This window comes from Erinaceus europaeus, chromosome 12, assembly GCF_950295315.1.
Source record: "Erinaceus europaeus chromosome 12, mEriEur2.1, whole genome shotgun sequence".
In the NCBI taxonomy this organism is placed as follows: Eukaryota; Metazoa; Chordata; class Mammalia; order Eulipotyphla; family Erinaceidae; genus Erinaceus; species Erinaceus europaeus.
The window spans coordinates 95,177,356-95,203,036 of NC_080173.1; the positions used below are offsets into that span (position 1 = coordinate 95,177,356).

At 48.9% G+C, this 25,681-nt stretch overlaps 1 protein-coding gene across 3 annotated transcripts in view; it reads left to right on the top strand.

The window, feature by feature from the left end:
- Positions 1–12,489: 12,489 nt before the first annotated feature.
- The window catches only part of POC1A (POC1 centriolar protein A), an 89,092-nt gene continuing 75,900 nt past the window's right edge, over positions 12,490–25,681 (top strand). The window contains exons 1-5 of one of the 3 annotated variants that reach the window (XM_060204561.1): positions 12,490–12,602; positions 21,641–21,725; positions 22,673–22,844; positions 23,204–23,383; positions 24,603–24,710. In XM_060204561.1, the coding sequence (XP_060060544.1) occupies positions 21,659–21,725; positions 22,673–22,844; positions 23,204–23,383; positions 24,603–24,710 (527 nt within the window). In that variant the 5' untranslated portion in view covers positions 12,490–12,602; positions 21,641–21,658. The other 2 variants (XM_060204562.1, XM_007527315.3) reach the window with 2 other exon arrangements.

Genomic DNA, 25,681 nt, shown 5'->3' on the forward strand with positions numbered 1-25,681 from the left:
GACTCCACAGCCACTTCTTCGGCCACCCCCATTTTGGCAGAAACGTGTCCGGAACCTCTTGCTGCCTCCACGGCTGCTTCTTCACCCCACCCTGTTTTGATAGACACATGTCCGAATTCTCCTGTAGCCTCCAAAACCACTTCTTCGGCCACTTGTCCAAAAGCTTCCACTTCAGTGACTCCTCCTACCGCTACACACTTATCAGAGGAAGTCCACACATTTCCGGTCAATGTTGCCCCCAATAGACAAAAACCTCAGGCCTGGTATCCATATTCCGCCACAGACCTGAAGGAACTACGCCAGGCTATCAAAGATGACGGTGTTCATGCCCCATGGACCAGGTCCATTTTACAAGGCCTGCTTCAGAACCTTAATACCCCTCAAGATTGGAGAGATGTGACTCGTGCTACGCTCCCAGGCCCCCTCTTCCTGCAATGGGAGGCATTCTTTCGCGAAGAATGTTTACAACAATCGCGGAAAAATATTCAAAATCAGCCAGAGGGTAATTTTGATGCATTGTTTGGAACAGGCCAATTAGAAACAGGGATTCAACAGGCGGAAGCCAAGTTTCCAGCGGGGTATTTTGATCAAGTACGCCTGTGTGCATTAAAAGCATGGGAGCGATTAACACCACCCATGGGAGCAGCCTCAGCCCCCATTCTCTCCCTGCAACAAGAACCTGATGAATCCCTCGCTAAATTCATTGCCAGGGTCCAGTCGAGTTTGGAAAGGAAGATTTATAATCCTGACGCTCGTTTTCTCCTACTGCGATCCATAGTCTGGGATGGAATGCTTCCGCATTTTCGACAGGCCTGTATCACTCTTAAAAATGAACACCCAGATACTTGGATTCTAGCTACACAGGATCTCAGATCAAGCTCTTTTCAAGGACCTATGTTACAGGCCTATGCAGCTACCTTACATAAGCAAAAAGGAGCTTGCTTTCAGTGCGGTCGCCAAGGGCATTGGCGTAACCAATGTCCAGAAAATAGACTGCGACCCCGCCTCCAGTCAGGGCGACCCCACCTCCAGTCAGGGCAACCCCGCCTCCAATCAGGGCAACCCCGCATCCAGACAGGGAATCAGAGACCACGAATGCCTTGTCCCAGATGCCAGAAAGGATTTCACTGGAGGAGAGATTGTTGGTCAAGGTTCCATAGGAACGGCACGCCTCTGCCAAATGTAAACAGGGATTTAAACTAGGTATGGGGCTTCCCTTAGCCCCGCCCCCAAGAGGGAAGGAAGCAGGTCGCCCGCTTGGTGCTGTGCCCTTCTTCCACAAACAGAAGCCCAGCTTGGGACCCAATCCGTCGCTATACCCACCACGCCAAGTAACAATAACAGAGGGTGAGCAGAAGGAGGAACCCGTGGTATGTGGGAACTTCCAGCATAGAAATAACTGGCTGGAGCAAGAGAACAGCTCGAATTCAGAGCCTGAGATTTTATGGACCACCCCTGTTTTAGAAAGGGGTCACCCAACTATGACAGTAAAGATTGGTAATATTCCTTTTAAGTGTTTGATTGACACGGGAGCAGATAAGACAATATTAAGACAAGCTGAGGTTCCCCAGAGTTGGGAACTCCTCCCAGGACCACGCTTACATGGTGTTGGAGGATTGACTCAGGCATTCCGCACACGAGATTCCCTTGTGTGGGAAGATCCAGAAGGGACTACCGGACGCTTTCAGCCTTTAATAGCTGATATAAGCACCAATTTATTGGGAAGAGACTTGCTGGAATCTTTAGATGTAGTGATATCCTCAGACACCTCTGCAGGACACCACACTCACTCCTGTGAGACTGCTAGACCCAACCAGCACCCCCAATACTAACTGCCACTGTTCGTAACAGAACTCCCCGCTTAGATTGGCTTTCTAATGAGCCTGTCTGGGTGGAACAGTGGCCTTTGCCTAGGGAGAAGCTAGAAATTTAAAAAAAAACTCGTCCAAGAGCAGTTATCGTTGGGACACATTCGTCATTCTCGGAGCCCATGGAATACTCCAGTCTTTGTAATTAAAAAGCGCTCAGGAAAATGGCGCCTCCTCCAAGATCTTCGTGCAGTTAATAAAACCATGCAGGTTTGGGGCTCCCCCCAAAGGGGTTTGCCTCTTGCTTCCGCAATTCCCACAGGAATTCCAATCATAGCTATTGATATACAGGATTGTTTTTTCTCTATTCCCTTACACCCACAAGATTGTAAACGTTTTGCTTTCTCTGTTCCTTCTATTAATAATGCCAGCCCTGCCGATAGATTTGAATGGGTGGTACTGCCCCAGGGCATGGCTAATAGTCCTACTATTTGTCAAGAGGTTGTTAAATCTGCCCTTTTTCCATATATTCATAAGGGCCTTAAGGTTTTTCATTATATGGATGACGTGTTAATATGGGGAGAATTAGATACAGATCTCTCCGCCCTACGTGATTTTCTAATCCCTGCCTTAAAGAGAAGTGGACTTAATGTAGCTCCTGAGAAGATACAGCTAATCCCTCCAATATCTTTCTTAGGCTCAGAGATTTCCCTAATGCAGATTCGTCCTTTAAAACCTTGTGTTACTTTTCCTTCTAATCTCACTCTTGCTTCTTTACAAAGTTTTCTTGGAAATTTGAATTGGCTTAGGCAGTATCTTTATCTGCCTACGAGCTGCCTGCAACCACTGTTCGATCTGTTAAAAGGAAACAAACAGCCCTCCTCAAAGCGTATGTTAACCCCCGAAGCATCCTTGGCTCTGGAAAAAGTTAACCAGGCTCTCCAGGACATGCACCTCGTTCGATTCTCCCCCTCCTCTCCAGTAAATCTTCTAATCTTTAACTCCACCCCCACGGTAGTGGGGGCATTGTGGCAGAAACATGGCGTTCTCGAATGGCTTCATACGCCAGTAGGCGGAGCTCCAAGACTCCTTACCGAGATTGATGCCTTAGCATTTATGGTTCGCCAAGGAAGAAACAGATCGGTTCAGGTCTTAGGAAGGGAACCAGATTCAATCATTCTTCCCTTTTCTCTCACTGATACAGAATGGCTCATACGCCACCATTCTCGTTTTGCCATAAGTTTAATGGGTTTTCCAGGACAATTAGATAATCATTTTCCCTCTAATAATTTGATAGCTTCTTTACCTCTGTTGCCTCTACTAGTACCTAAACTTTTCTCTCGAGATCCCATCCCCTCTGCTCCTACAGTGTTCACTGATGGTGGAAAAAAGGGAGCTGCTGCCCTTATATATTATCCAGACCAGAAATACCCCAAACCTCTCTTTACTGAACTTCCTGATAATTCCCCTCAGTACAAAGAACTTTATGCTGTTTTCCTTGCATTAAAAGCTGTACCAGAATCCTTCAACCTTTTTTCTGACAGTGTGTATACTGTTAACTTACTTCCATGGCTTGCTCGATCTTATGTAAGAATTGATGACAACCCACTTTCTCCTCTTTTAATTCAAATTGCCTCTATGCTCTGTTCTCGAACCCATCCACTGTATGTTCAGCACCTACGTTCCCACAGCCCTCTTCCTGGTCCCCTGTCCGAAGGGAATGCTGCAGCTGACCGCCTTGCCTCCACAGGAATTCTCCTAGCCTCTGTCTCTAATCCTGCTGACTTTCATTCCCTAACCCATGTTAATCTTAAAGGTCTTCGAGCTCGATTTCCTGATATTCCTCTGCCACAGTTAAAACGTATTCTTGCTACATGTTCCTCCTGTGCAGGTCTAATCAAAACACCTGCTATTCAGACTCTGGGGGTTAATCCTCGAGGTTTAAAAGCCAACGCTCTTTGGCAAATTGATGTTACCCACATACCTAACTTTGGCAAACAAAAATATGTGTTCGTCTCAATTGATACCTTCTCTAAGTTTATGTGGGCTACAGCTCAGACTGGAGAAAACTCAAAAAAGCTTATAAGCCATATGCTCTCCTGTTTTGCTGTAATGGGCTTACCTCTTCAACTTAAAACGGATAATGGACCTGCTTTTACCAGCAAACAATTTAAAGATTTTTGTTCCCTCTGGAACATTACTCATACTACAGGCATTCCGTATAATCCACAGGGACAAGGCATTGTTGAGAGGGCCCATCAAACTCTTAAGGCTCAATTAAATAAAGAAAAAGGGGAAATGTACCCCCCTAATATCCAGCTGGCAAAAGCCTTAACTACATTAAATCTCTTTAATATTTACAAAAACTCCGACCAACCTCCTATAATTCTTCATTGGCAAACACCACCCACCCTCCCAGCTATTAAAGTCAAATGGAAAGACCCACTTGATAAAATTTGGAAAGGACCTGACCCCCTGTTGACTATGGGGAGGGGTTTCGCATGTATTTTTCCACAAAATTACTCCAAGCCTGTTTGGGTTCCTGCCCGCCATGTCCGGCAATACCCACATGATGGTGCTGATATCCCTGAAGAACAAGAAACACTGCAAGAAGACTGGCTGCAAGAGGACTGGCTACAGGATGCACCCCAGGATCCATAATACAGCATGGCAGAATCAAAAAAAAAAAAAAATCTGATTCACAGAACTCTCCCCCCCCCCCCCCCGAATGAATGTCTTATGCTATGACTGGCCAGTTGTGTTTTGTGAGTGAGTGAGTGAAAAAAAAAAAATTGAGTGAGTTGAGTGACCAAAATTTTTGTATGACCCATTGTGCTCAGAGTACTCTGAAAGTTAACTGACTTTATATCAAACGGCTGGACGCAGCCATGGTTTCTGGAGACGTCCAGAAACAGTCCAAAAATTGTTCATTCCCCCTTTTGATTTCTTTTTTAAGTCTTGATATCAATATGAAATGTTTAGTCTTAAACTGTGTGAGTAAAGATGGTTCAACTATGACAGTAGTTCTAAATTCACATTTGAAATGATATATCTTATTTACAAGTTTTTCTCCTCCTGTGTGTTATAAACTATATATTTAATATGCGTGTTTCAAGTTTGGTAAACATTAACTTGACAGTTAAATCGTAACTTCGAAGTTACATTTTTACGAGAAGAGGTAAAATCAATTCATTTAAGTAACTGAGTGTTTAAGGTAAAACTCTAAATATTCAATGTGACAATTCATCATCTCCTAAGTTAAAATACAAATTCTCTATACAGGACATTTTTGGAGGGCCCCCAAAAATGTCCTGTAAGCTATCTTGTGGAAATTAATCCACAACAAATTTGGCATCAATCTGATATTGTAAATGTACCAAAAAAAAAAATTGTCACTAAAATGTGTTAACTCTAGTAACCTGAGTTTGCTTAAAAACCCAATGTAAAAATAGTCAAGAATCAATATATGTAACTTAAACTCGGTATGAAAACTTTGCTATATAAAGACTGCTACATGAGGTCACGTAAGATGACCTTTACACAAAATTATAAAGATACCTAAACCAGTTATAATCATTGAGTTATCAATTGTAGTAAACTTCTAATTTGTTACAAAGTTTTTTCATAAGTAATTGACTACAGCTATGACAAGCCTTCGCATAAAGAAGCATCTGCTCATATAGAATCCCCAGAAATCCATCTTGGACCCCTGACCTCTGACATCACCCACAATTACAGCCATCCCCAGAAACCCATGATGTGACCTGACACGATCTGGAGAACCTGATTCACAGACTCCGAAGGACAAGACTTTCCTACTGCCTTTCTCTCAACCATCGGTGTCTGCTCTTCCTGCTTCTGTTTCGCCCATCATGTTTTGGCGGTTCCAGGTCACTCTCTACAGAGAAGAAAGGTTCCGGTGGCCGTCCTCCTCCATCAAGATAGACGTGTGGCATTTATTTCCTGGCCGTTGACATTGGACTGATGCTTCTATAGAACTTGCTGGACACTCCTTTTATACTCCTGGACTTCTTGAAGAATGACTGTAGCAGGCTGACTCGGGATTTTGCAATGCCAGATCACCCCTCTAGCCCCTCGGCTTATCAGGCCCCCACTCCTCCACCCATCAGGCTCACTCTGTCTCTTGCTACTCTTACTTATCCCTCCGTCTTGTGCTAGTTCTTTTTAAAGACACTTACACACTATCATTCTGCTTTCTTCCCAACAGGTTTCCGTTCACCCCTACACTGCTATTCCCCTGACAGAGATGAAGCCTTTTACAGACATTGACCCAGTTATATATGGCCATTAAGTAAGAGGAAGATGTTGGGGAATTGTGAGGATATGGTTGAGCTTGGAAGGGCTTGAGCCTGAGGGGTGTGTCAATCCTGTTAGTCTCTCTCTCCACGGAGAGGTTGAGCAAGGAGGGACAGTAGAACCCCAAAAAAGGTGTGCCTCTTATCAGTCTCCCTGCCTCACAAAGTGCCCCACACTCCTGATACTATGGCAAAAAGTTAAAAAGAAAGGGGGAGATGTTGGGTAGTTGCCATCTCCCCCTGGCTTCTTCTTATCCATATGCCTATATAGGGATTTACTGATCCAAAGGTTTGGTCTATTTACATAAATCACTTTTACATAAAGCACTCCAGGGCATTGGTGGTTCAGTTATAGGATTCTCGCCTGTTCCGCCCCCTCCTTGTCACACTCTGATTTTCACCAGTCACTTTTCTCTCCACCCCCTCTATATCACATCCTGTTTCCACCCTACTTGGAGAGTATAAAAACAGCTGCTCTTCTGATTAAAGACACTTGGAAATTGCTTTCCGGCTCCGAGAGTTCCAGAGTGTATCTCCTGCGGAAGTTGGTGCAGCACGCGTTCCTGATCCCTCTCCCACACAGCAGCCTAGATCAGCTCCAGTTGAGTTCTCTCCAACTCAGAGAGCACCGGCTCGGGAAGAAGTACCCTCAGGCTATCCCGGCAAGGTGGTAGTGCAGTAGGTTAAGCGCACGTGGTGCAAAGCACAAGGACCGGCATCTTGCTGGCCGGGCTAGCTTCACGGGCGGGCAACAGAGACAACGGCTGGGCAGGGAAGCTGTATTTCTTTATTCATTAACATATAGGTTTCTATCTTTTTCTCTTTTTCCACCACCCCTCTCAGTTCTTTCTGTCCTATCAAATAAAATGGGGGGGGGGCAATGGCCACCAGGAACAGCATATTTGTAGTGTTAGCACAGAGCTCCCGTAATAACCCTGGAGGCAACAAACAAAAACAACCATCAGATAACCCAGTCTTTTCTTTTTCTTTTTTAAATTTTTTTATTTATAAAAAGGAAACATTGACAAAACCATAGGATAAGAGAGGTACAACTTTGCACAATTCCCACCACCAGAACTCTGTATCCCCCCCCCCCCCCCATAGCTTTCCTGTTCTTTATCCCTCTGGGAGTATGGACCCAGGGTCATTGTGGGATGCAGAAGGTGGAAGGTCTGGCTTCTGTAATTGCTTCCCCGCTGAACATGGGCGTTGACAGATCTATCCATTCTCCCAGCCTGTCTCTCGCTTTCCCTAGTGGGGCAGGGCTCTGGGGAAGCGGAGCTCCAGGACACATTGGTGGGGTTGTCTGTCAGGGGAAGTCTAGTCGCATCCTGCTAGCATCTGGAACCTGGTGGCTGTAAAGAGAGTTAACATACAAAGCCAAACAAATCATTGACCAATCATGGACCTAAAGGCTAGAATAGTGCAGATGAAGAGTTGGGGGTCCTCCATTTTGTAGATAGCTAGTAGGCATATTTTAGTTATATTTCAAAGGGCCTGTAGCTATACTAGTGGTTTCTGTTTTTTGCCTGAGCCTGAAATCTGATATGCAGGTGGATCCCAATTATTGTCTGGGGAGATGATGTCATGACTGTGAAAAGGACCAGAAAGCTGGATCAGGGAAGAGAGTAGCACCCTAATAAGGGAAAGGGGTATAAGTATTGTTGACTGTAAACCCCATCGATTTGATGTGATCTGGGGCCCATATTCAGCTTAGGAGCCTGTGTGACCTCTGCATCCCTGTAGATCTGAGCTCACATTCTGTGGTCATAAGCAGGAACATTCCAAGCTGCCCCAATATCAGGATCCATCTTCCTCAGGTGTAGCATAGAGTATGTTGTCCAGCCTCCCTTCGGAGGATGGAACATTCTCTACCATTGTTGATCCAAGTTGAGGGCAAGGTCCTATGGGGGCCCACAAAGGGGTCTATTTTGTTGTTCCTGATAGAAATAACCGGTAACAATGGAGAGAGGCATTTATTCGAGTTCTAGGCCCATCAAGTCTGTTTGGGAATCTCAAGACTCCCCGATTAGGTCCCCATCTTTTTCTTTTAAGATTTTATTTATTAATGAGAAAGACAGGAGGAGAAGAGGAACCAGACATCACTCTGGCACATGTGCTGCCGGAGACTAACTCGGGACCTCATGCTTGAGGGTCCAGTGCTTTATCCACTGAACCACCTCTCGAACCACACATAACCCCTCTTAGCTGCAGCTGACTATATGAAGTCCGGCTATGCAGATACAATTGGAAAGAAGTGCAGCTTCCCCTGACCGCCTTCACCCAATCCCCCTTCCTTATTCCCTGACCCTGGAAAACACTTTGCTGTTAGTTATCCAGGTAGAACAGGTTTGACTTTGTTCTTCCACCTTGCTTGACCAGTTCCAAGTAGAGAAACCCTGTCTATCTGTGCCTGGGGAAATAGCTCAACTGGTGGGAGCATCAGACTTGCAGGCCCTAGGTTCCCAGTTCGATCCCAGAATGGTGCTCTGGCTTACTTCTCTGTGTCTCATGTGAAACTCTCTCATGTGATGCCAGTAAAGTAATTTTTTTTTTAGTTCTCTGTTTTTATTTTTAATTAATTAATTTATTCCCTTTTGTTGCCCTTGTTGTTTTATTGTTGTAGTTATTGTTGTTGTTGTTGTTGATGTTGTCGTTATTGGATAAGGCAGAGAGAAATGGAGAGAGGAGGGGAAGACAGAGAGGGGGAGAGAAAGACAGATACCTGCAGACCTGCTTCATCGGCTGTGAAGTGACTCCCCTGCAGGTGGGGAGCCAGGGGCTCAAACTGGGATCCTCACGCCGTTCCCTGCACTTGGCGCCACGTGTGCTTAACCTGCTGCGCCACTGCTCAACTCCCAAAATAAATCATTTTAATTAAGGTGGTGGTGCACCGAGTTAAGACCACATATTACCACGCTTGAGGACCTGGGTTTGAGCCCCTGCTCTCCAAATGCAAGGGGGAACTTCACAAGCAGTGGAGCAGATCTGCAGGTGTCTCTCCTTCTCTCTCCCTCTCCCCATTCAATTTGTCTTATCTAATAAAAAATAAAATAAAATAAAAAGGAAAAATGGTCACCAGGAGCAGTGGATTCCTCAGGCAGGCACTGAGGCCCAGCCATAACCCTGGTGGCAATAAATGTATAAATAGATAAACATTAAGAATAGGGCTGGGGTGGGGGTGGGGGTGTCAGGGAAATAGCTCACTTGGATAGTGTGCTGCTCTGTCATGTGTGGGACCCATGTTCGAGCCACCACGTTGAAGGACGCTTTGGTGTTGTGGTGGTCTCTCTTTTAACATTTTAGTTATTTATTTACTGGGTAGCAGCAAAGAAAAATTGAGATGGAAGAGAGAGACAGTGAGGGAGTGAGAAAGAGAGACACCTGCAGACCTTCTTCATGGATTTCTTTTTAAAAATTATTTTTATTTTACTTATTTATTTTTAATTTTCTTATTTATTTCCTTTTGTTGCCCTTGTTTTATTGTTGTAGTTATTGTTGTAGTTATTGTTGTTGTTCTTGATGTCATCGGTGTTGGATAGGACAGAGAGAAATGGAGAGAGGAGGGGAAGACAGAAAGGGGGAGAGAAAGAGAGACACCTGCAGACCTGCTTCACCGCCTGTGAAGTGACTCCCCTGCAGGTGGGGAGCTGGGGGCTCGACCTGGGATCCTTAAGCTGGTCCTTGCACTTTGCGCCATGTGTGCTTAACCTGCTGTGCTACCACCCGACTCCCCTTCATGGCTTTCTTTTGAAGCTTTCCCCCTGCAGAGGGGGGTGTGGGGGGAGGGGACTAGGAAGGGGCAGTGGTGCTCCTGCCTCCAGGTAAGCGCCATAAGCAAGGACCTAGGTTGCAGCCCCTGCCCCCCATCTGCAGGGAGAAACTTTATGAGTGGTGAAGCCGGTACTGCCACAGGTATCTGTCCCTCTTCCTATCGTTTGTTTCCCTCTCAATTTCTCTCTGTCCTAACAAATAAAGGAGAGAGAGAGAGAGAGAGAGAGAGAAAGATGGAGAAAGAAAGGCTGCCAGGAGTGGTGGGTTTGTCACGCAGGCACTAAGTCCCATCCATATCCTGGTGGCAATAAATTAAAAAACAAAAGCAAAAAACAGAAGGGGACTGGAGGCTTGAATGTGAGTCCTTGTGCATTGTAGTGATAGCATGTATGCTGAGCCCGGTGCACCACCACCCACTCTCTTTCTGCCACTCTGCCATCTCTATCCAAAAATATTAAAGTAAATAAATAAAATAGCACTAGGAGATAGCATGATGATTCTGGAAAAACAACAACAACAAAAAACAAACAAACAAACAAACAACACATCATGTCTGAGGCACCAGCTGTTCCCAGGTTCAACCCCAGCACCACCAAAAGTCAGAGCTGAGCAGTGCTGTTAAAAGTAAATAAATGGGAGTCGGGCGGGAGCGCAGCGGGTTAAGCGCATGTGGTACAAAGCGCAAGGACCGGCGTTAGGATCCCGGTTCGAACCCCCGGCTCCCCACCTGCAGGAGAGTCACTTCCCAGGCGGTGAAGCAGGTCTGCAGGTGTCTATCTTTCTCTCCCCCTCTCTGTCTTCCCCTCCTCTCTCCATTTCTCTCTGTCCTATCCAACAATGACAACATCAATAACTATAACAATAAAACAACAGGGGCAACAAAAGGGAGTAAATAAATAAATATTTTAAAAAGTAAATAAATAGATACATAAATAAACATAAAAATTTTAAAAAGTAAATAAATAGATACATAAATAAACATAAAAATTACAAAGTCACCTTGGGGCTAGGTGGCGGCACACCTTGTCGAATGCACACATTACCGCGCACAAGAACTCAGGTTCAAACTGCCAATTCTCACCTGCAGAGGCTTCACCAGAAGAGAAACAGTATTGCCTTTCTTCCTCTCTCTCTTTCTCTTTCTCTCAAAAACAAACAAACAAACAAACAATATTAAAAAAGAAAAAGTCACTACTATGGGGGGGGTAAAGGAATAGCTGAATGAGATGGAATAATGGGAAGACTTGAAAATCTTCCCTTGAACAATGCTGAGCACTGTACTTGTTGTAAGATAATTTTATAGTGCTTAAGTTAAACAAGTCTGATCATTCCTAACATATAGGAATTAACTCCATGTCAGAGTATGGTAAAGATTGGATTAACATCTCTCTTTCTTTGTATCAAGTCTCAGGTCTTCCAGATTCAGAGGGGGAAGCCCACTTCCCTCATGCCTCAAAAGTCATTTTCTAAGTTTACTGAATCCGGCTTTGCTTTCCAGGTCCAGGGATACACCTTAAGTCTCAGGTAGTCAGGGAGAAACCTCAGAGCCTGGCCAGATTCTGTTCAGTGCTGGGAGTCCAGCCAAGGCTATCTGTCTAGGGGGGAGGTGATCGAAGTTTCCAGAATCTTGCAAAACATCTTGATTAGGTCAGTTCCAGGCTGGGAATCTGTCCAGAGGGGTGGAGTGGAAGAAAGATCGAGGTTACAACTTTGATCTTGTCACTGCAACTGCACAAAGTAAGCAGGGACGGCCTCTGGTGGCCAGACCCCTAGATTGCCTGTTCTATTGTCATTAAAATAGCTTCTCTGGGTGGGTGTGTGTGTGGGGGAGGGGGGAGGTGGGATGGGCCAGGTGGTGGCACACCTGGTAGAGCACACACGTTACAATGTATGAGGATCCAGGTTCAAGCCCCCAGTCCCCACATGCTGGAGGAAATCTTCCCAAGTGGTGAAGCAGTGCTGCAGGTGTCTCCCTGTCTCTCTCCCTCTCAATGTCTGGCTGTCTCTATCCAATAAATAAATAAAGATAATAAAAAATTAAGTAGCTTCTGAGCCCCTGCATAATACAAAATGGGAAATGTTGGGGGGTCGGGAGCTAATTCACCCAGTGGTGGGGACCAACATTACAAGGAGGGAAACAGAGGTGGCCAGAGAGGGCTATCTTGCCCACACACAGAGGATGAGCTGAGCTGAGAATGATCCTAAGTCTCTCATCACTCAAGACGACGTGATTCTGACTGAGCGATGCTCCTAAAACAACACTTGTATTAAGCGTATTCGGAGGACGGAGCCATTCAAAGGATTCCCACGGGGAAAATAATAGGTTCAGAAGGCGCACAGCGAAAACACTAGACCTGGCGGGCGCTTTAAGAGGACACAAATACTCTAGACACGTGTCCCCCGCTTCCGGGATTCTTAAAGCGGTCACCTTGAGTAGTTAATTTCAGCCCCGCCCTCAGGGCATCATGGGAAATGTAGTTCTACTTTACTCCAAACACAAAGGTGAAAGGGCGTCTGGGAACTGCATTTCCCAGAAGTCTGCGCGTTTCATCCCCTTAGCCGCGGAAGGGGAAGGCGGGGTGAACCCTTTACTCTGGACTCTTAAATTTCTCAGAGGGATGCACGACGGTGGACAGATGGCCTTAATAGCTCCTCCCGCGTGCTGCCTGGCCTAGCGAAGCAGGTCTCGGAGACCGTGGAGACGGTGAAACAGCTGTGCTTCCGGTCGGGGGGGTCAGAAAGCCCAGGCCCCACCTCCCCTTTAAGTGCGGTGGGCGGGGCGTGGCGGCGCGACTCGCGTTGCTATTGGCGGCGGTTAGGGGCGCGGAAACTGAACGGGCGCTCCGAAGGCGGCTGCCTCCTCGGGCTCCCCCGGCGCCCAGGGCGCCCCCCGGCCCCGGCATGGCCGCGCCCAGCCCCGTAAGTTCTTGTGGGCTGGCACCGCCCGGGCCTTAGTGTCCCCGCGGGAAGAATGAACGCCCAGGCCGGGCTGTGGTTGCCAGGGTGGGTGGGAGCGTGGACGGGACCCCCGGGTTCTAAGCAGGTCCCCTCGGGCGCAGCTTTGGGTGCTTGCGGGGCCGGGGGGGCTCCCGGGCTGGGTCCTGTGCGGGCCGCCGGGGCGCCAGGACGTGCATCCCGGCGGGGCGGACGGACACTCGTGCCCCCGACCCCCCGGGCCCGTCTGGTCGGCCCCCTCCCCGCGCCTGGGTGGGTGCCCGGGTGGAGGCCTGTCGAGGTGCCCCGGGCGGGCGCCGCCTCTCCGTGGAGCGACTGTGCCGCCGCTGGGAGGAGCCGGGACATGCCAGCTGCTGGCCTCTGCTCATTGGGCCTAGAGCTGGACACTGTTTCCTTTTATTACTTTTTCTTTATTTTCTTAAATATTTATTTATTCCCTTCTTGTTGCCTTTGTTGTTTTGTTGTTGTAGTTGTTATTATTGTTGTCATCATTGTTGGATAGGACAGAGAGAAGTGGAGAGAGGAGGGGGAGACAGAGAGGGGGAGAGAAAGACAGACACCTGCAGACCTGCTTCACCGCCTGTGAAGCGACTCCCCTGCAGGTGGGGAGCCGGGGGCTCGAACCAGAATCCATCAGCCGGTCCTTGTGCTTTGCGCCACGTGCGCTTAACCCGCTGCGCTACCGCCCGACTCCCCTTTTTTTTTTTTTTAATTTTTTAAAATTTACTTATTTATTCCCTTTTGTTGCCCTTGTTTCTTTTTATTGTTGTAGTTACTATTGCCGTCGTTGTCGCATAGGACAGAGAGAAATGGAGAGAGGAGGGGAAGACAGAGAGGGGGTCGAGAGAAAGACAGACACCTGCAGACCTGCTTCACCGCCTGGGAAGCGACTCCCCTGCAGGTGGGGGGCTGGAGGCTCGAACCGGGATCCTTACGCCGGCCCCTGCGCTTTGTGCCACGTGCGCTTAATCCGCTGCGCTACCACCTGAGCCCTGGCTCAGCTCTGGCATATGGTGGTGCGGGCGGGATTTCTAACCTGGGATTTGGGAGCCCCAGGCACGCAGGGTCTCCTTGCAGAACCCTCCGGCTGTCTGTCCCCCCGCCCCTAGCCACTGTGTGTTCTGCCCTTTGTCTCTCCTGAAGCTCAGGTGGGGCGGTTGCCACTCCCTCTCTGCTGGCAACGGGGGGGGGGGGGGGGGGGGGGGGGGATCAGCCAGGTGAGCGGTACTGCCACCTGGCCGTTGCCCTTGACTACAGCTCTGCAGAGTGGCCGTGGCTTGACTCTGCCCTAAAGACATCTCTCTCTCTCTCTCTCAATCTCTCTCTCTCTCTTTCTCTCTCTCTCTCTCTCACACACACACACACACACACACACACACACACACACACGAGGCTTTATTTATTTTTAAAAATTTTATCAGTGATTGAGTATTGATTTACAAAATTACAAGATAAGAGAGGTACAACTTCACACCGTTGCCACCACCAGAATTCTGTAGCCCCAGTCCCTCTATGGGAAGCTATAGCGGTTCTCCCAAGGTTGCAGATATGGGTTAATTATTCTTTCTTTTAAAAATATTTATTTATTCCCTTATAATATTTTTATTAACATTCATTAATATTACTTGTATTATTTATAATAATAAATAAATATTTATTATAATAATAACAACGAAATATTTATTTATTATTGCCCTTGTTTTATTGTTGTCGCCGCTGTTGGATAGGACAGAGAGAAATGGAGAGAGGAGGGGAAGACAGACAGGGGAGAGAAAGATAGACACCTGCAGACCTGCTTCACCTCCTGTGAAGCGACTCCCCTGCAGGTGGGGAGCCGGGGGCTCGAACTGGGATCCTTAGGCCGGTCCTTGCGCTTTGCACCACCTGCATGCGATGGTTAATTTTATGTGTCAGCTCATCCAGGGCCTATGCTAGCCAGTTTTTGAGATCAAATACGATGTAGATATAGATATATATTGAGACAGATAAAGGTTTTAAAGATTTGTATTCATTTTTAGATGCAAAATACAGGGGGAAAAGGGAAGGAGGAAGGGAGAGGGGGAGAGAGAGAACAGATCGGGTGGTGGCGCACCTGGTTGAGTGCACGTGTTACAGTGCACAAGGACTGGGTTCAAGCCCCGGCCCTCACCTGCAGGGGAAAGTTTTATGAGTGGTGAAGCAGAGCTGTAGGTGTCTCTCTCTCTCTCTCTCCCTCTCTATCTCCCCCTTACTTAAATTGTTTTCTGGCGGTCTCGATCCAATAAATAAAAGTAAATTTTTAACTATTCATTTATTTATTCCCTTTTGTTGCCCTTGTTGTTTTATTGTTGTTGTTATTGATGTCGTTGATGTTGGATAGGACAGAGAGAAATGGAGAGAGGAGGGGAAGACAGAGAGGAGGAGAGAAAGACAGACACCTGCAGACCTGCTTCACCGCCTGTGAAGTGACTCCCCTGCAGGTGGGGAGCTGGGGGCTCGAACTGGGATCTTTGTGCCGGTCCTTGTGCTTTGCGCCACGTGCGCTTAACCCACTGCGCTACCACCCAACTCCTGGGTTAACTATTATTTCTACAACTATCTTGTCTAGATTTTTTAAATTAATTAGTTAATTTATCCCTTTTGTTACCCTTGTTGTTTATCATTGTTATTAGTATTGTTATTAATGTCGTTGTTGGACAGGACAGAGAGAAATGAAGATAGAAGGGGAGACAGAGGGGGAGAGAAAGACACCTGCAGACCTGCTTCACTGCTTGTGAAGTGACACCCCTCTGCAGGTGGGGAACCGGGGTCTTGAACCCAGATCCGTCCGCCGGTCCTTGTGCTTTGCGCCTTGCGCCATGTGTGCTTAACCCGCTGCGCTACCGCCCGACTCCCTGTCTGTCTAGATTTTTATATATTTGCCCATTTTTTCCTGTAGTCTTACTTCTTTTCCATTCCAAGCCACACCTACACCTATTACTACATCCAGATGCCCCCTGCCCCTTCCTCCTCTCTCTCCCAGTCCTGATGGAGTTGGTGTTCAGAGTCGTCTGGTCATCTTCCCCCTGTCACTTCTCCCCCACTGGGAGTACGCACCACAGCTCTTTCTGGGGTTGCAGGAAGGTGGGAGTTCTGGCTTCTGTAATTGTTTCTCTCATGCCTCACATGGGTGTTGGTAACACACACATACATACACACACACACACACACACACACACACACACACACACTCACTCACTCACCTTGGCTACCTGGTGGACCCAAAATGCTTCTTTGAGGCTTCTGGTAACATTTATTTATTTAGCATAGAGACAGAAATTGAGAGAGAAGGGGAGACAGGGAGAGAGAAGGGAAAGACAGCTTGAAGCATTGCTTTACCACTTATAAAGCTTCCCTTTTGGGAGTTGGGCGGTAGCACAGCGGATTAAGCTCTCGTGGCACAAAGCGCAAGGACCAGCGGAAGGATCCCAGTTCGAGCCCCCCAGCTCCCCACCTGCAGGGAGTCGCTTCACAGGCGGTGAAGCAGGTCTGCAGGTGTCTGTCTTTCTCTCCCCCTCTCTGTCTTCCCCTCCTCTCTCCATTTCTCTCTGTCCTATCCAACAACAATGACATCAATAACAGTAATAACTACAACAGTAAAAACAGCAAGGGCAACAAAAGGAAATAAATAAATGCTAACAAAAAAAAAGCTTCCCTCCTTGCAGGTGGGGTCTGAGAGCTTGAATTCGGGCCCTTGCACACTGTATTAATAACAGGTGTGGGAGTCTGGCATTTGCGCAGCGGGTTAAGCTCACAGTGGTGCAAAGTGCCAGAACTGGAGCAAGGACACTGGTTCGAGCGCCCGGCTCCCCACCTGCAGGGGAGTCGCTTCACAGGCGGTGAAGCAGGTCTGCAGGTGTCTGTCTTTCTCTCCCCCTCTCTGTCTTCCCTTCCTCTCTCCATTTCTCTCTGTCTTAGCCAACAACGATGACATCAGCAACAATAATAATAACTACAACAACAAGGGGAACAAAAAGGAAAATAAATAAGTAATACAAAAAATTAAAAAAATAACAGGTGCGCCACCACCCAGCCTTGAGGTTTCTGGTATTCGGAGTAGGTTTAGAGGCTTATTGGCTGAGGTCTAATTTCCTGCCATTGGGTGGAGTGGAGATGGCGGTGCTGCCACCAGGAGCCTATCCAGGGTCGACCTTTAGGTTCCCTGGCCACTTCAGTGTGTGACTGAGGGTGAAGGGATTTGAAGGACCTCAGTTTTTCTGCTTGTGTTAATTTTTTTTTTTTTTGCCTCCAGGTTTATTTGCTGGGGCTTGGTGCCTGCACCACAAATCCTGGAGGCCATTCTTTCCCATTTTTGTTGCTCTTGTTGTTGTTATTGTTCCCACTGATGATGTTTTTGGATAGGACAGAGAAAAATGGATCGAGGAGGGGGAGAGAAAGACAGACACCTGCAGTCCTGCTTCACTGCTGGTGAAGCGAACCCCCTTGCAGATGGGGAGCCGGGGGCTCGAACTGGGATCCTTACACCGGTCCTTGCGCTTTGCTTAACCCGCTGCACTACTGCCAGCCCCCAAAACCCCCCAATTGTTTTTGAGTCATTCACGTGCTGTAGCAGCCACCATTTTCCTTCTTCCTTCCTGCCTTCCTTTTCCTTCCCCACCTCTAATATCTATTTCCCAGAGAAAGAGAGACCTGCAGTCCTGTTTCCCTGCCATGACCCCCCCCCCCCCCTAGATGGAGACTGGGGGTTTGATCCTCAGTCGTGCACGGAAATGTGTTTGCTTTACCACTTGACCCTAGTAGTCGTGATTTTAGAGTACTGTTGATCTGCTTCTAAATTCTGCTTCTAAGACCTTCTGTTTTGATCATCACGTTTTACTTACCACGTGGTCTGTTTACATAATCACTGTTTTACCTGGGTCCCGCCCTGCCTGCAGGGGATTGGTTTAATCCCCACTGGTTAGATGGAAGCTTTCTGTGTTCTGTTGGAGCTCTTTATTTTGCTCCGCCCCCTCTCCTAGTCATTTTCCCTGAAGAGATGCATAAAAGGCGATGTATCTGATGAATAAACGAGATACTGCTTCCCAGCTCAGCCATGAGTCCCTGGTCGGCTGTCTCCCTCCCGCAAAGCTAGCCCAGCCCGGCAGAGTACAAAATGCAGTGATTTTTTTTTTTCAGTACCTTCACAGCGTGCAACCATCACTATCTAATTCCTTTTGGACAGCATCATGCAGTACGTGGCCGGCTGCGTCTGACCGCTTTCACGTCTATGCATATGATTCTTTTAGTTTACTGTTTTCAAGATTCGTCCAGGTGATAGTGCCTATCCGTACTGCCTTTGTTGTGGCTGAATAATAATTGGTGACAGATGGGCCACGTTGCTTTTCACATTCATTGATGGGTATCTCTTGGGTGTTACAGTGTTGCTGTTAGGAATATTCTAGGCAAGTTCTCATGTGAACACAGTTTTAATTTTTCTGGATATATACTTTGAATTGCTGGACCATTCGATAACTCACTTTTTAAAGAAGTGCTGTACTTTCCTTACAGTGGATCATTTATTATTTTTTTTCTTGCCTACTTTGGCTAGCTTGCATTTTTGTAGGAATTTTAGGATCTGCTTGTCAATGTCTATAAAAAGAAACCAAACTAGTCACCTGGACTTTCATATATATATATATATATATATATATATATATTTATTTATTCCCTTTTGTTGCCCTTGTTGTTTTATTGTTGTTATTGATGTTGTCGTTGGATAAGACAGAGAAATGGAGAGAGGAGGGGAAGACAGAGAGGGGGAGAGAAAGACAGACACCTGCAGACCTGCTTCACCACTTGTGAAGCGACTCCCCTGCAGGTGGGGAGCCGGGGGCTCAAACCAGGATCCTTGCGCTTTGTGCCACATTGCGCCACATGCGCTTAACCCGCTGTGCTACCGCCCTACTCCCAGTCACCTGGATTTTCATTTTTTAAGATTCATTCATATTTTGAATCTATATTTTGTAATTTGGGGAATGAGTGCATCAGGACAATATGAAGTTTTCCAAACTATCTAAATTTTTCGTTTATCTAGGTCATTCTAATTTTTTTCAATGATATATACATATGTGTGTTCTTTAATATATATGTATATATATTTAAATTTTTTATTTAAGAAAGGATTAATGAACAAAAACATAAGGTAGGAGGGATACAACTCCACACAATTCCCACCACCCAGTCTCCATAACCCACCCCCCTCCCATGATAGCTTTCCCATTCTCTATCCCTCTGGGAGCATGGACCCAGGGTCGTTGAGGGTTGCAGAAGGTAGAAGGTCTGGCTTCTGTAATTGCTTCCCCGCTGAACATGGGCGTTGACTGGTCGGTCCATACTCCCAGTCTGCCTCTCTCTTTCCCTAGTAAGGTGTGTCTCTGGGAAAGCTGAGCTCCAGGACACATTGGTGGGGTCTTCAGTCCAGGGAAGCCTGGCCAGCATCCTGGTGGCATCTGGAACCTGGTGATTGAAAAGAGAGTTAACATACGAAGCCAAACAATTTGTTGAGCAATCATGGATCCCAAGCTTGGAATAGTGGAGAGGAAGTGTTAGGGAGGTACTCACTGCAAACTCTAGTGTACTGCTTTCAGGTATATATTTTGCAGTAGTTTATGGGTACGTGTGAACATAAGCTCTCTCTCACAGAAACTGGTGTATATCTAGGTTTTGGGACTTTGTTAGAAAGTGAACCACCTGAGATGAAATTAGAGTGTACTATAAAAGGAAAGGTCTCACCCGAGTAATGAAGCTGAAGGGTTGTCATTCCACACGTGAAGTCTCTGGACACAGTCTGAGGTGAAGCATGTTGAGGTGGCAATCGTTGCGTTGGTTCTTTAATATTTTTTATTATCTTTATTTACTTATTGAATAGAGACAGGCAGAAATCGAGAGGGAAGGGGGTGACAGAGAGGGAGAGAGACAGAGAGACATCTGCAGCCCTGCTTCACTTGCAAAGCTTTCCCCCTGCAGGTGGGGGCCAGGTGCCTGAACCTGGGTCCTTGGGCACGGTAATGTCTGCACTCAACCAGGTACACCACCACCTGGCCCCTTTTCTTTCTTTATTTTTTTTACAGACACAGATATTGAGAGGGGGTGCCGGGATAGCCTGAGGGTACTTCTTCCCGAGCTAGTGCTCTCTGGGTTGGAGAGAACTCAACTGGAGCTGATCTAGGCTGCTGTGTGGGAGAGGGATCAGGAACTCGTGCTGCACCAACTTCCGCAGGAGATACACTCTGGAACTCTAGGAGCCGGAAAGCAATTTCCAAGTGTCTTTAATCAGAAGAGCAGCTTTTTTATACTCTCCAAGTAGGGTGGAAACAGGATGTGATATAGAGAGGGTGGAGAGAAAAGTGACTGGTGAAAATCAGGGTGTGACAAAGAAGGGATCAGGGTGTGACAAGGAGGGGGTGGAGCAGGTGAGAATCCTATCACTGAACCACCAATGCCCTGGAGTGCTTTATGTAAAAGTGATTTATGTAAATAGACCAAAGCTTTGCATCAGTAAATCCCTATATAGGCATATGGTTAAGCAGAAGCCAGGGGGAGGTGGCATACTACCCAACAAGGGGGAATAGAAAATGGGAGAGAAAGAGACACCTGCAGCCCTACTTCACTGTTTGTGAAGCTTCTCCCCTGCAGGCGGGGATCTGGGGCTTGAACTTGGGTCCTCCCACGTGGTAAGTTGTATTCTCTACTGGGTGCAACCATTGCCTGGCCCTTTTTCAGTGTTTTGCAGGTTTTCACAGCAGGCCTTGCACTTTTATTTATTTATTTATTTTGCCGCAGGGTTGTCGCTGGGGCCAGTGCCTGCACTTGAGTCCACTGCTGCTGGTGCCGTTTTTCAACTTTTTGGATAGGACAGAGAGAAATTGAGAGGGGAGGGAAGCTTGAGAGGGAGAGAGAAAGATAGATACCCGCAGACCTACTTCACCACTTGTGAAGCCACCCCCCCACACACACACACACACAGGTGGTGAGGTGGGGCTCGAACTGGGATCCTTCGCTAGTCCTTGTGCTTTGCACTATGTGCACTTAACCCAGTACCCTGGCCTTGCACTTCTTTTGTGGAATATATATATATATATATATATATATATATATATATGTATATGTATGTATATTAAAGAATTTCTTTATTCATGAGAAAGACAGGAGGAGAGAGAGAAAGAACCAGCTGTCTGTCACTGGTACATACGCTCCCAGAATTGAACTCGGGACCTCATGGTTGAGGATCCAGTGCATTATCCACTGTGCCACCTCCTGGCCCACACTTGTAAAAATAGTTGTAAACATTATATTCTTAATTGTATCATAAACGGAATTATCTTATTTCACAGTGTTCACTGCTGGTGTGTAGAATTAGAATTGATTTTGTCAGGAGTCGGGCGGTAGCACAGCGGGTTAAGCGCAGGTGGCACAAAGCGCAAGGACCGGTGGCGTAAGGATCCTGGTTCAAGTCCCCGGCTCCCCACCTGCAGGGGCGTCGCTTCCCAGGCAGTGAAGCAGGTCTGCAGGTGTCTGTCTTTCTCTCCCCCTCTCTGTCTTCCCCTCCTCTCTCCATGTCTCTCTGTCCTAGCCAACAACTGATTTTGTCACCATCACTGTGCTAAACTTGTCTCCTAGTTTTTTTCTTTCGTGAATTCCTTTAGGGTTTTCTGTGTATGGGATCATGCCTGGGATCCTTTTCAATCCTCCTGGCTGTGACAGGAAGTGTCTAGGGCCTGGGGAAGCCTTCGTGCACACTTCACACACTTGACCCTGGCTCTCCCGTAGGAAGATCCCTCGCTGGAGATGCATTTTAAAGGACATCGAGATGCAGTCACTTGTGTGGACTTCAGCCCCAACACTAAGCAGCTGGGTAAGAAGAAGCACGGCGTCCGGGGCAGCAGACTGTGTGCTGGGTTTCTCTGTGGGGACAGAGCACGGTGGGGACCCAGTTTTGTCTACACCTGCATCTTTCCTCAGTGCTTCACGGACTTCACTCTGTGTACACAGCGCGGGGCTGATGAAGGTAGTGGGGGGACCAGAGCACCTCTGTGGTGCATGTGATGCTGAGGATCAAATTTGGGGCCTCAGGCTGGGGAGCTCAGCCCATGACCTACTCTGCCATGTGCTGGGCCACGTTGGGGGCCCTCTAAGGGTCACATGACATTCGAGGGTGGGGCCAGGCGCCGCCATTTCCCCCCTATACCCCAGCTGCTTTTCAGGTCCGGCCTGAGGAATGGGCTCTCAGTAGTCTTTCTGTCTCCTGGGGTCTTCACTGATGCTGTGGCCCGTGATAACAGGCCCACCTTGCTGAGGGGGCCTGGCGGGGAGAAGAGTGAGCACAGAGCACTCCCCCACCTTCATGCTGCGGCCAAGTGCCTCCGTGCTTGGCCAGGCGGGTCTCATACACAGCTGCTATGGCACAGTTTGTGAACGAGACTCCCCTCCATGCTGTGGTCAGGGTCATGTACCAGAGGTCACTGTAGACTAAGGAAACTAAGTCACTCTGGCTCAGTTTGGGGACCTCTTCCAGCCTTCTGACTGAGTTGAGTCCCCTCAGGGAAGAAGACCTATTGGGTTGGACTGGCACCTTAGCACGGGGAAGACTTACTCTCTGTTATCCTCAGGGTGTGTCCCTGGCGAGACCCGGGACCCCAGAGGGGGCTGAGGTTTCCCAGAGGCCCCCTTAACCGTAGTCCAGGGCAGGCATGCAAGGTCCCCTCTCGCCCTGCTGCGGGCCTGCAGTTGGAGAGCCAATAGGCTGCAGGTTTCTCGCACTCTGCTCAGCGGTCACTGAAACCTGTCCCCTCCTCTCCTCAGCCAGTGGCTCCATGGACTCATGCCTTATGGTCTGGCACATGAAGCCCAAGTCACGTGCCTACCACTTCACGGGCCACAAGGATGCCGTTACCTGTGTGAATTTCTCTCCTTCCGGACACCTCCTCGCCTCAGGCTCCCGTGACAAGACCATCCGCATCTGGGTGCCCAATGTGTGAGTTGCAGACTTTGAGGGGCTGTCTGACTAAGGAGTCCCACCTGCAGAGCTGTGTGCCCACCTAGGTCCTCATCCCAGCTCTGGACTGCTCACAGCGGGGCACCTACCCTCCTTCTGAGGAGGTGCCCTCAGAAGATGGGCCTTCATTCAGGGCTCTCCTCTGAGGGGTGGGAGGGAGGTTCCGGACCCCCACCTAGTGCTGGTTATGTGTGTGTGGGCAGGGGCAGCGTCTGCTGCTGTGGGGGAGCCTCCGGCCTCCCTTGCTGGGGATGGGCTGAGAGGTGTGGCCAAGGGCTGGGGGAGCGTTGCTGTGTCTCCCTTCTGGGTTTTCCGACTCTGGATGCCTGTCCCCATAGCAAAGGCGAGTCCACTGTGTTTCGGGCTCATACCGCCACAGTGAGGAGTGTCCACTTCTGCAGTGATGGCCAATCCCTCGTGACGGCTTCTGATGACAAGACAGTCAAGGTCTGGTCAACTCATCGCCAGAAGTTCCTGTTCTCCCTGAGTCAACATATCAACTGGGTGCGCTGTGCCAGGTGGGTGCCGTCCTACCCAGAGACCCTTGGGGGGACCTGGGGGCCAGGGGGTCCAGAGGGGCCGTCGGGTGCCAGCATCATGACCTTGCACAAGTCATCTAGCCGCTATTCAGTCTTCCTGAGCCTGGACTTGCTTCCCTGAGAGATGAGAGCCGGGACGGTCTGTGTATGGGAGATGGCGAGTAAATCAGCTCCTGGTCAGCCACGGTGACGCCTTGCCAGCTGCCGACGTGGCTCGAGGCAAAGTCAGAGCAGCTGCAGTGAGTGGCCACAGCGGGCACTAGTGGCAAACGAATATGATAATATGTTTATGGCTACTCTGCGTTTTTTCTCAACTCCTGCAAGCTGTCACTTCATTTTACAGCCGAGGGAGCTCGAAGCCAGACAGCAGTGCAGTGTGTCTGGGTGCTGAGCGGGTGTCTGAACCGAGTCTGGCACTGTGGCTTTGCCTGTACCTCTCTGGAGCGTCCTGCTGCTCAGGCTTCCGATGGGTGTTGGTCTGGAGTCTGGCCTGCTCTTTGGCGTGAGGGCAGTGCTGCAGGGCTGGGGCAGGCGACCCCAAGATGCACTCACGATCCAGTGATTACAGACACAGAGGCGACTGCTTCTGCCTGACTCTGCTCCTTTGTAACAAAACTCTCAGGTCAGATCTCTGTGATCCAGAGACGAGGTTGGGGGTGTCTGGGGAGACTGGGGAGCTACGGGACTATTGCTGTGCTGTGGAGACCCATGCACGTTCCCTGTTTTCTGAGGCACCCCGTCCCTTTGTCCTGGTAGGCCCTAATCGCTCTGCGAGGCCTTGCCATCAGGCTGTCCAGGCTAGGAGATGGAGTCTTGAGTCCATACTCGACATGTCGTGGCCTCCAGGGCTTCTGTGCCCTTGTGTTGTCAGGCAGTGCTTTTCTGACCCATTGTCAGACTTCAGTGTAGACGGGGAAGTCGGGGAGCTGGGGACAGGATGCTGACAGCACTTGGAGTCAGTGCTCTTACTGCTCCATGCGGGTGTGGTGCTGGGCCCTGTGCATGATCACCGCGATCACTCCCAACACAGAGGGAAGCTGCCTGCCCACATCACTCGGGATCAGAGCGGTTGGGTCAGTAGCCACGGTGGCCCCTGGGTTAGACAGTGGGCACTGCAGGGAGGCTGACTTGGGAAGCCGGTGTGTGGCCCCGTGGTTTCTGCTCATCGGCGGCGTGACCCGCGCTCTCCCCGGCTTAGGTTCTCCCCCGATGGGCGGCTCATCGTGTCTGCCAGTGATGACAAGACCGTCAAGCTGTGGGACAAGACCAGCCGGGAATGTGTCCACTCGTACTGCGAGCATGGCAGGTGAGTCCCCAGGCCCGGCCCTGCCCGCGGTGCTCCCGGGGACCTGGGCGTGAGGACGCTCCAGCAGTGGCGGCCGTGGGGCTGGCGGCCTCACCTCCGCTTCTCCCTGTCTTGGCACGTTTCCTCTGGGTGTAAGGCTCAGCCTGGCCGCCGTGCCCACAGGTGACAGGAGGGCTTCGCTTCCAGGCACGTTTCTCTTGGGGCTTTCTTTTGACCCTTTGCACGCTTTCCTTCACCTTCACAAAACTGTGGCATTTAGACCCCGAGGCCCGCACAGTGTGTGAGGATGTTACCTATGTTGGTGGCCCTGTCACTGAAAGAGGGTCCTGTGGTGGGTAGTGGCTGTTGACATTGTTCCACTCTAGGAGAGGAAAGAGCCCCAATTTCTGCTGGGGCCTCCCAAGTGAACCCCAGCTCTGCCCGCCCTCAGTGAGACACGGCTTCTCCTGTGGCCTTGCAGTCTGGGCGTCCCGTGGGGGTGTGTTGAAGCCCTGGGCTGTCTGCTGCCGACTGTTGGGCCACTGGCCCTGGGACCCTGCTGACCCTTCAGGTGGGGGCCTGCCCTGCTGAGCAGTTAGCTGGCCTTTTAAATTAAATCTTATTTCTTAAAAATGTTTTGTTTATTATTTTGGATAGAGACGAAGAAATTGAGAGGGAAGGGGGGATAGAGAGGGAGGGAGACACCTGCAGACCTGCTTTACTACTTGTGAAGCTTCCTCCCTACAGGCAGGGACCCAGAGCTCGAACCTAGGTCCTTGCGCACTGTAACGTGTGTGCTCAACCAGGTAGGCTACTGCCTGCCCCCCCCACTTGTGTTGGAACTTGCTCCCTACTCAGTCTGCCTCAGTGACTGCTAGCCACTCATTTTACCAATCCCTACACACACACACACACACACACACACACACCCCCAGAAACAGACAGACAGACAGATCTTGGGCAGAGGGAAGTGTTCTGGCCTCAGGGAGCAG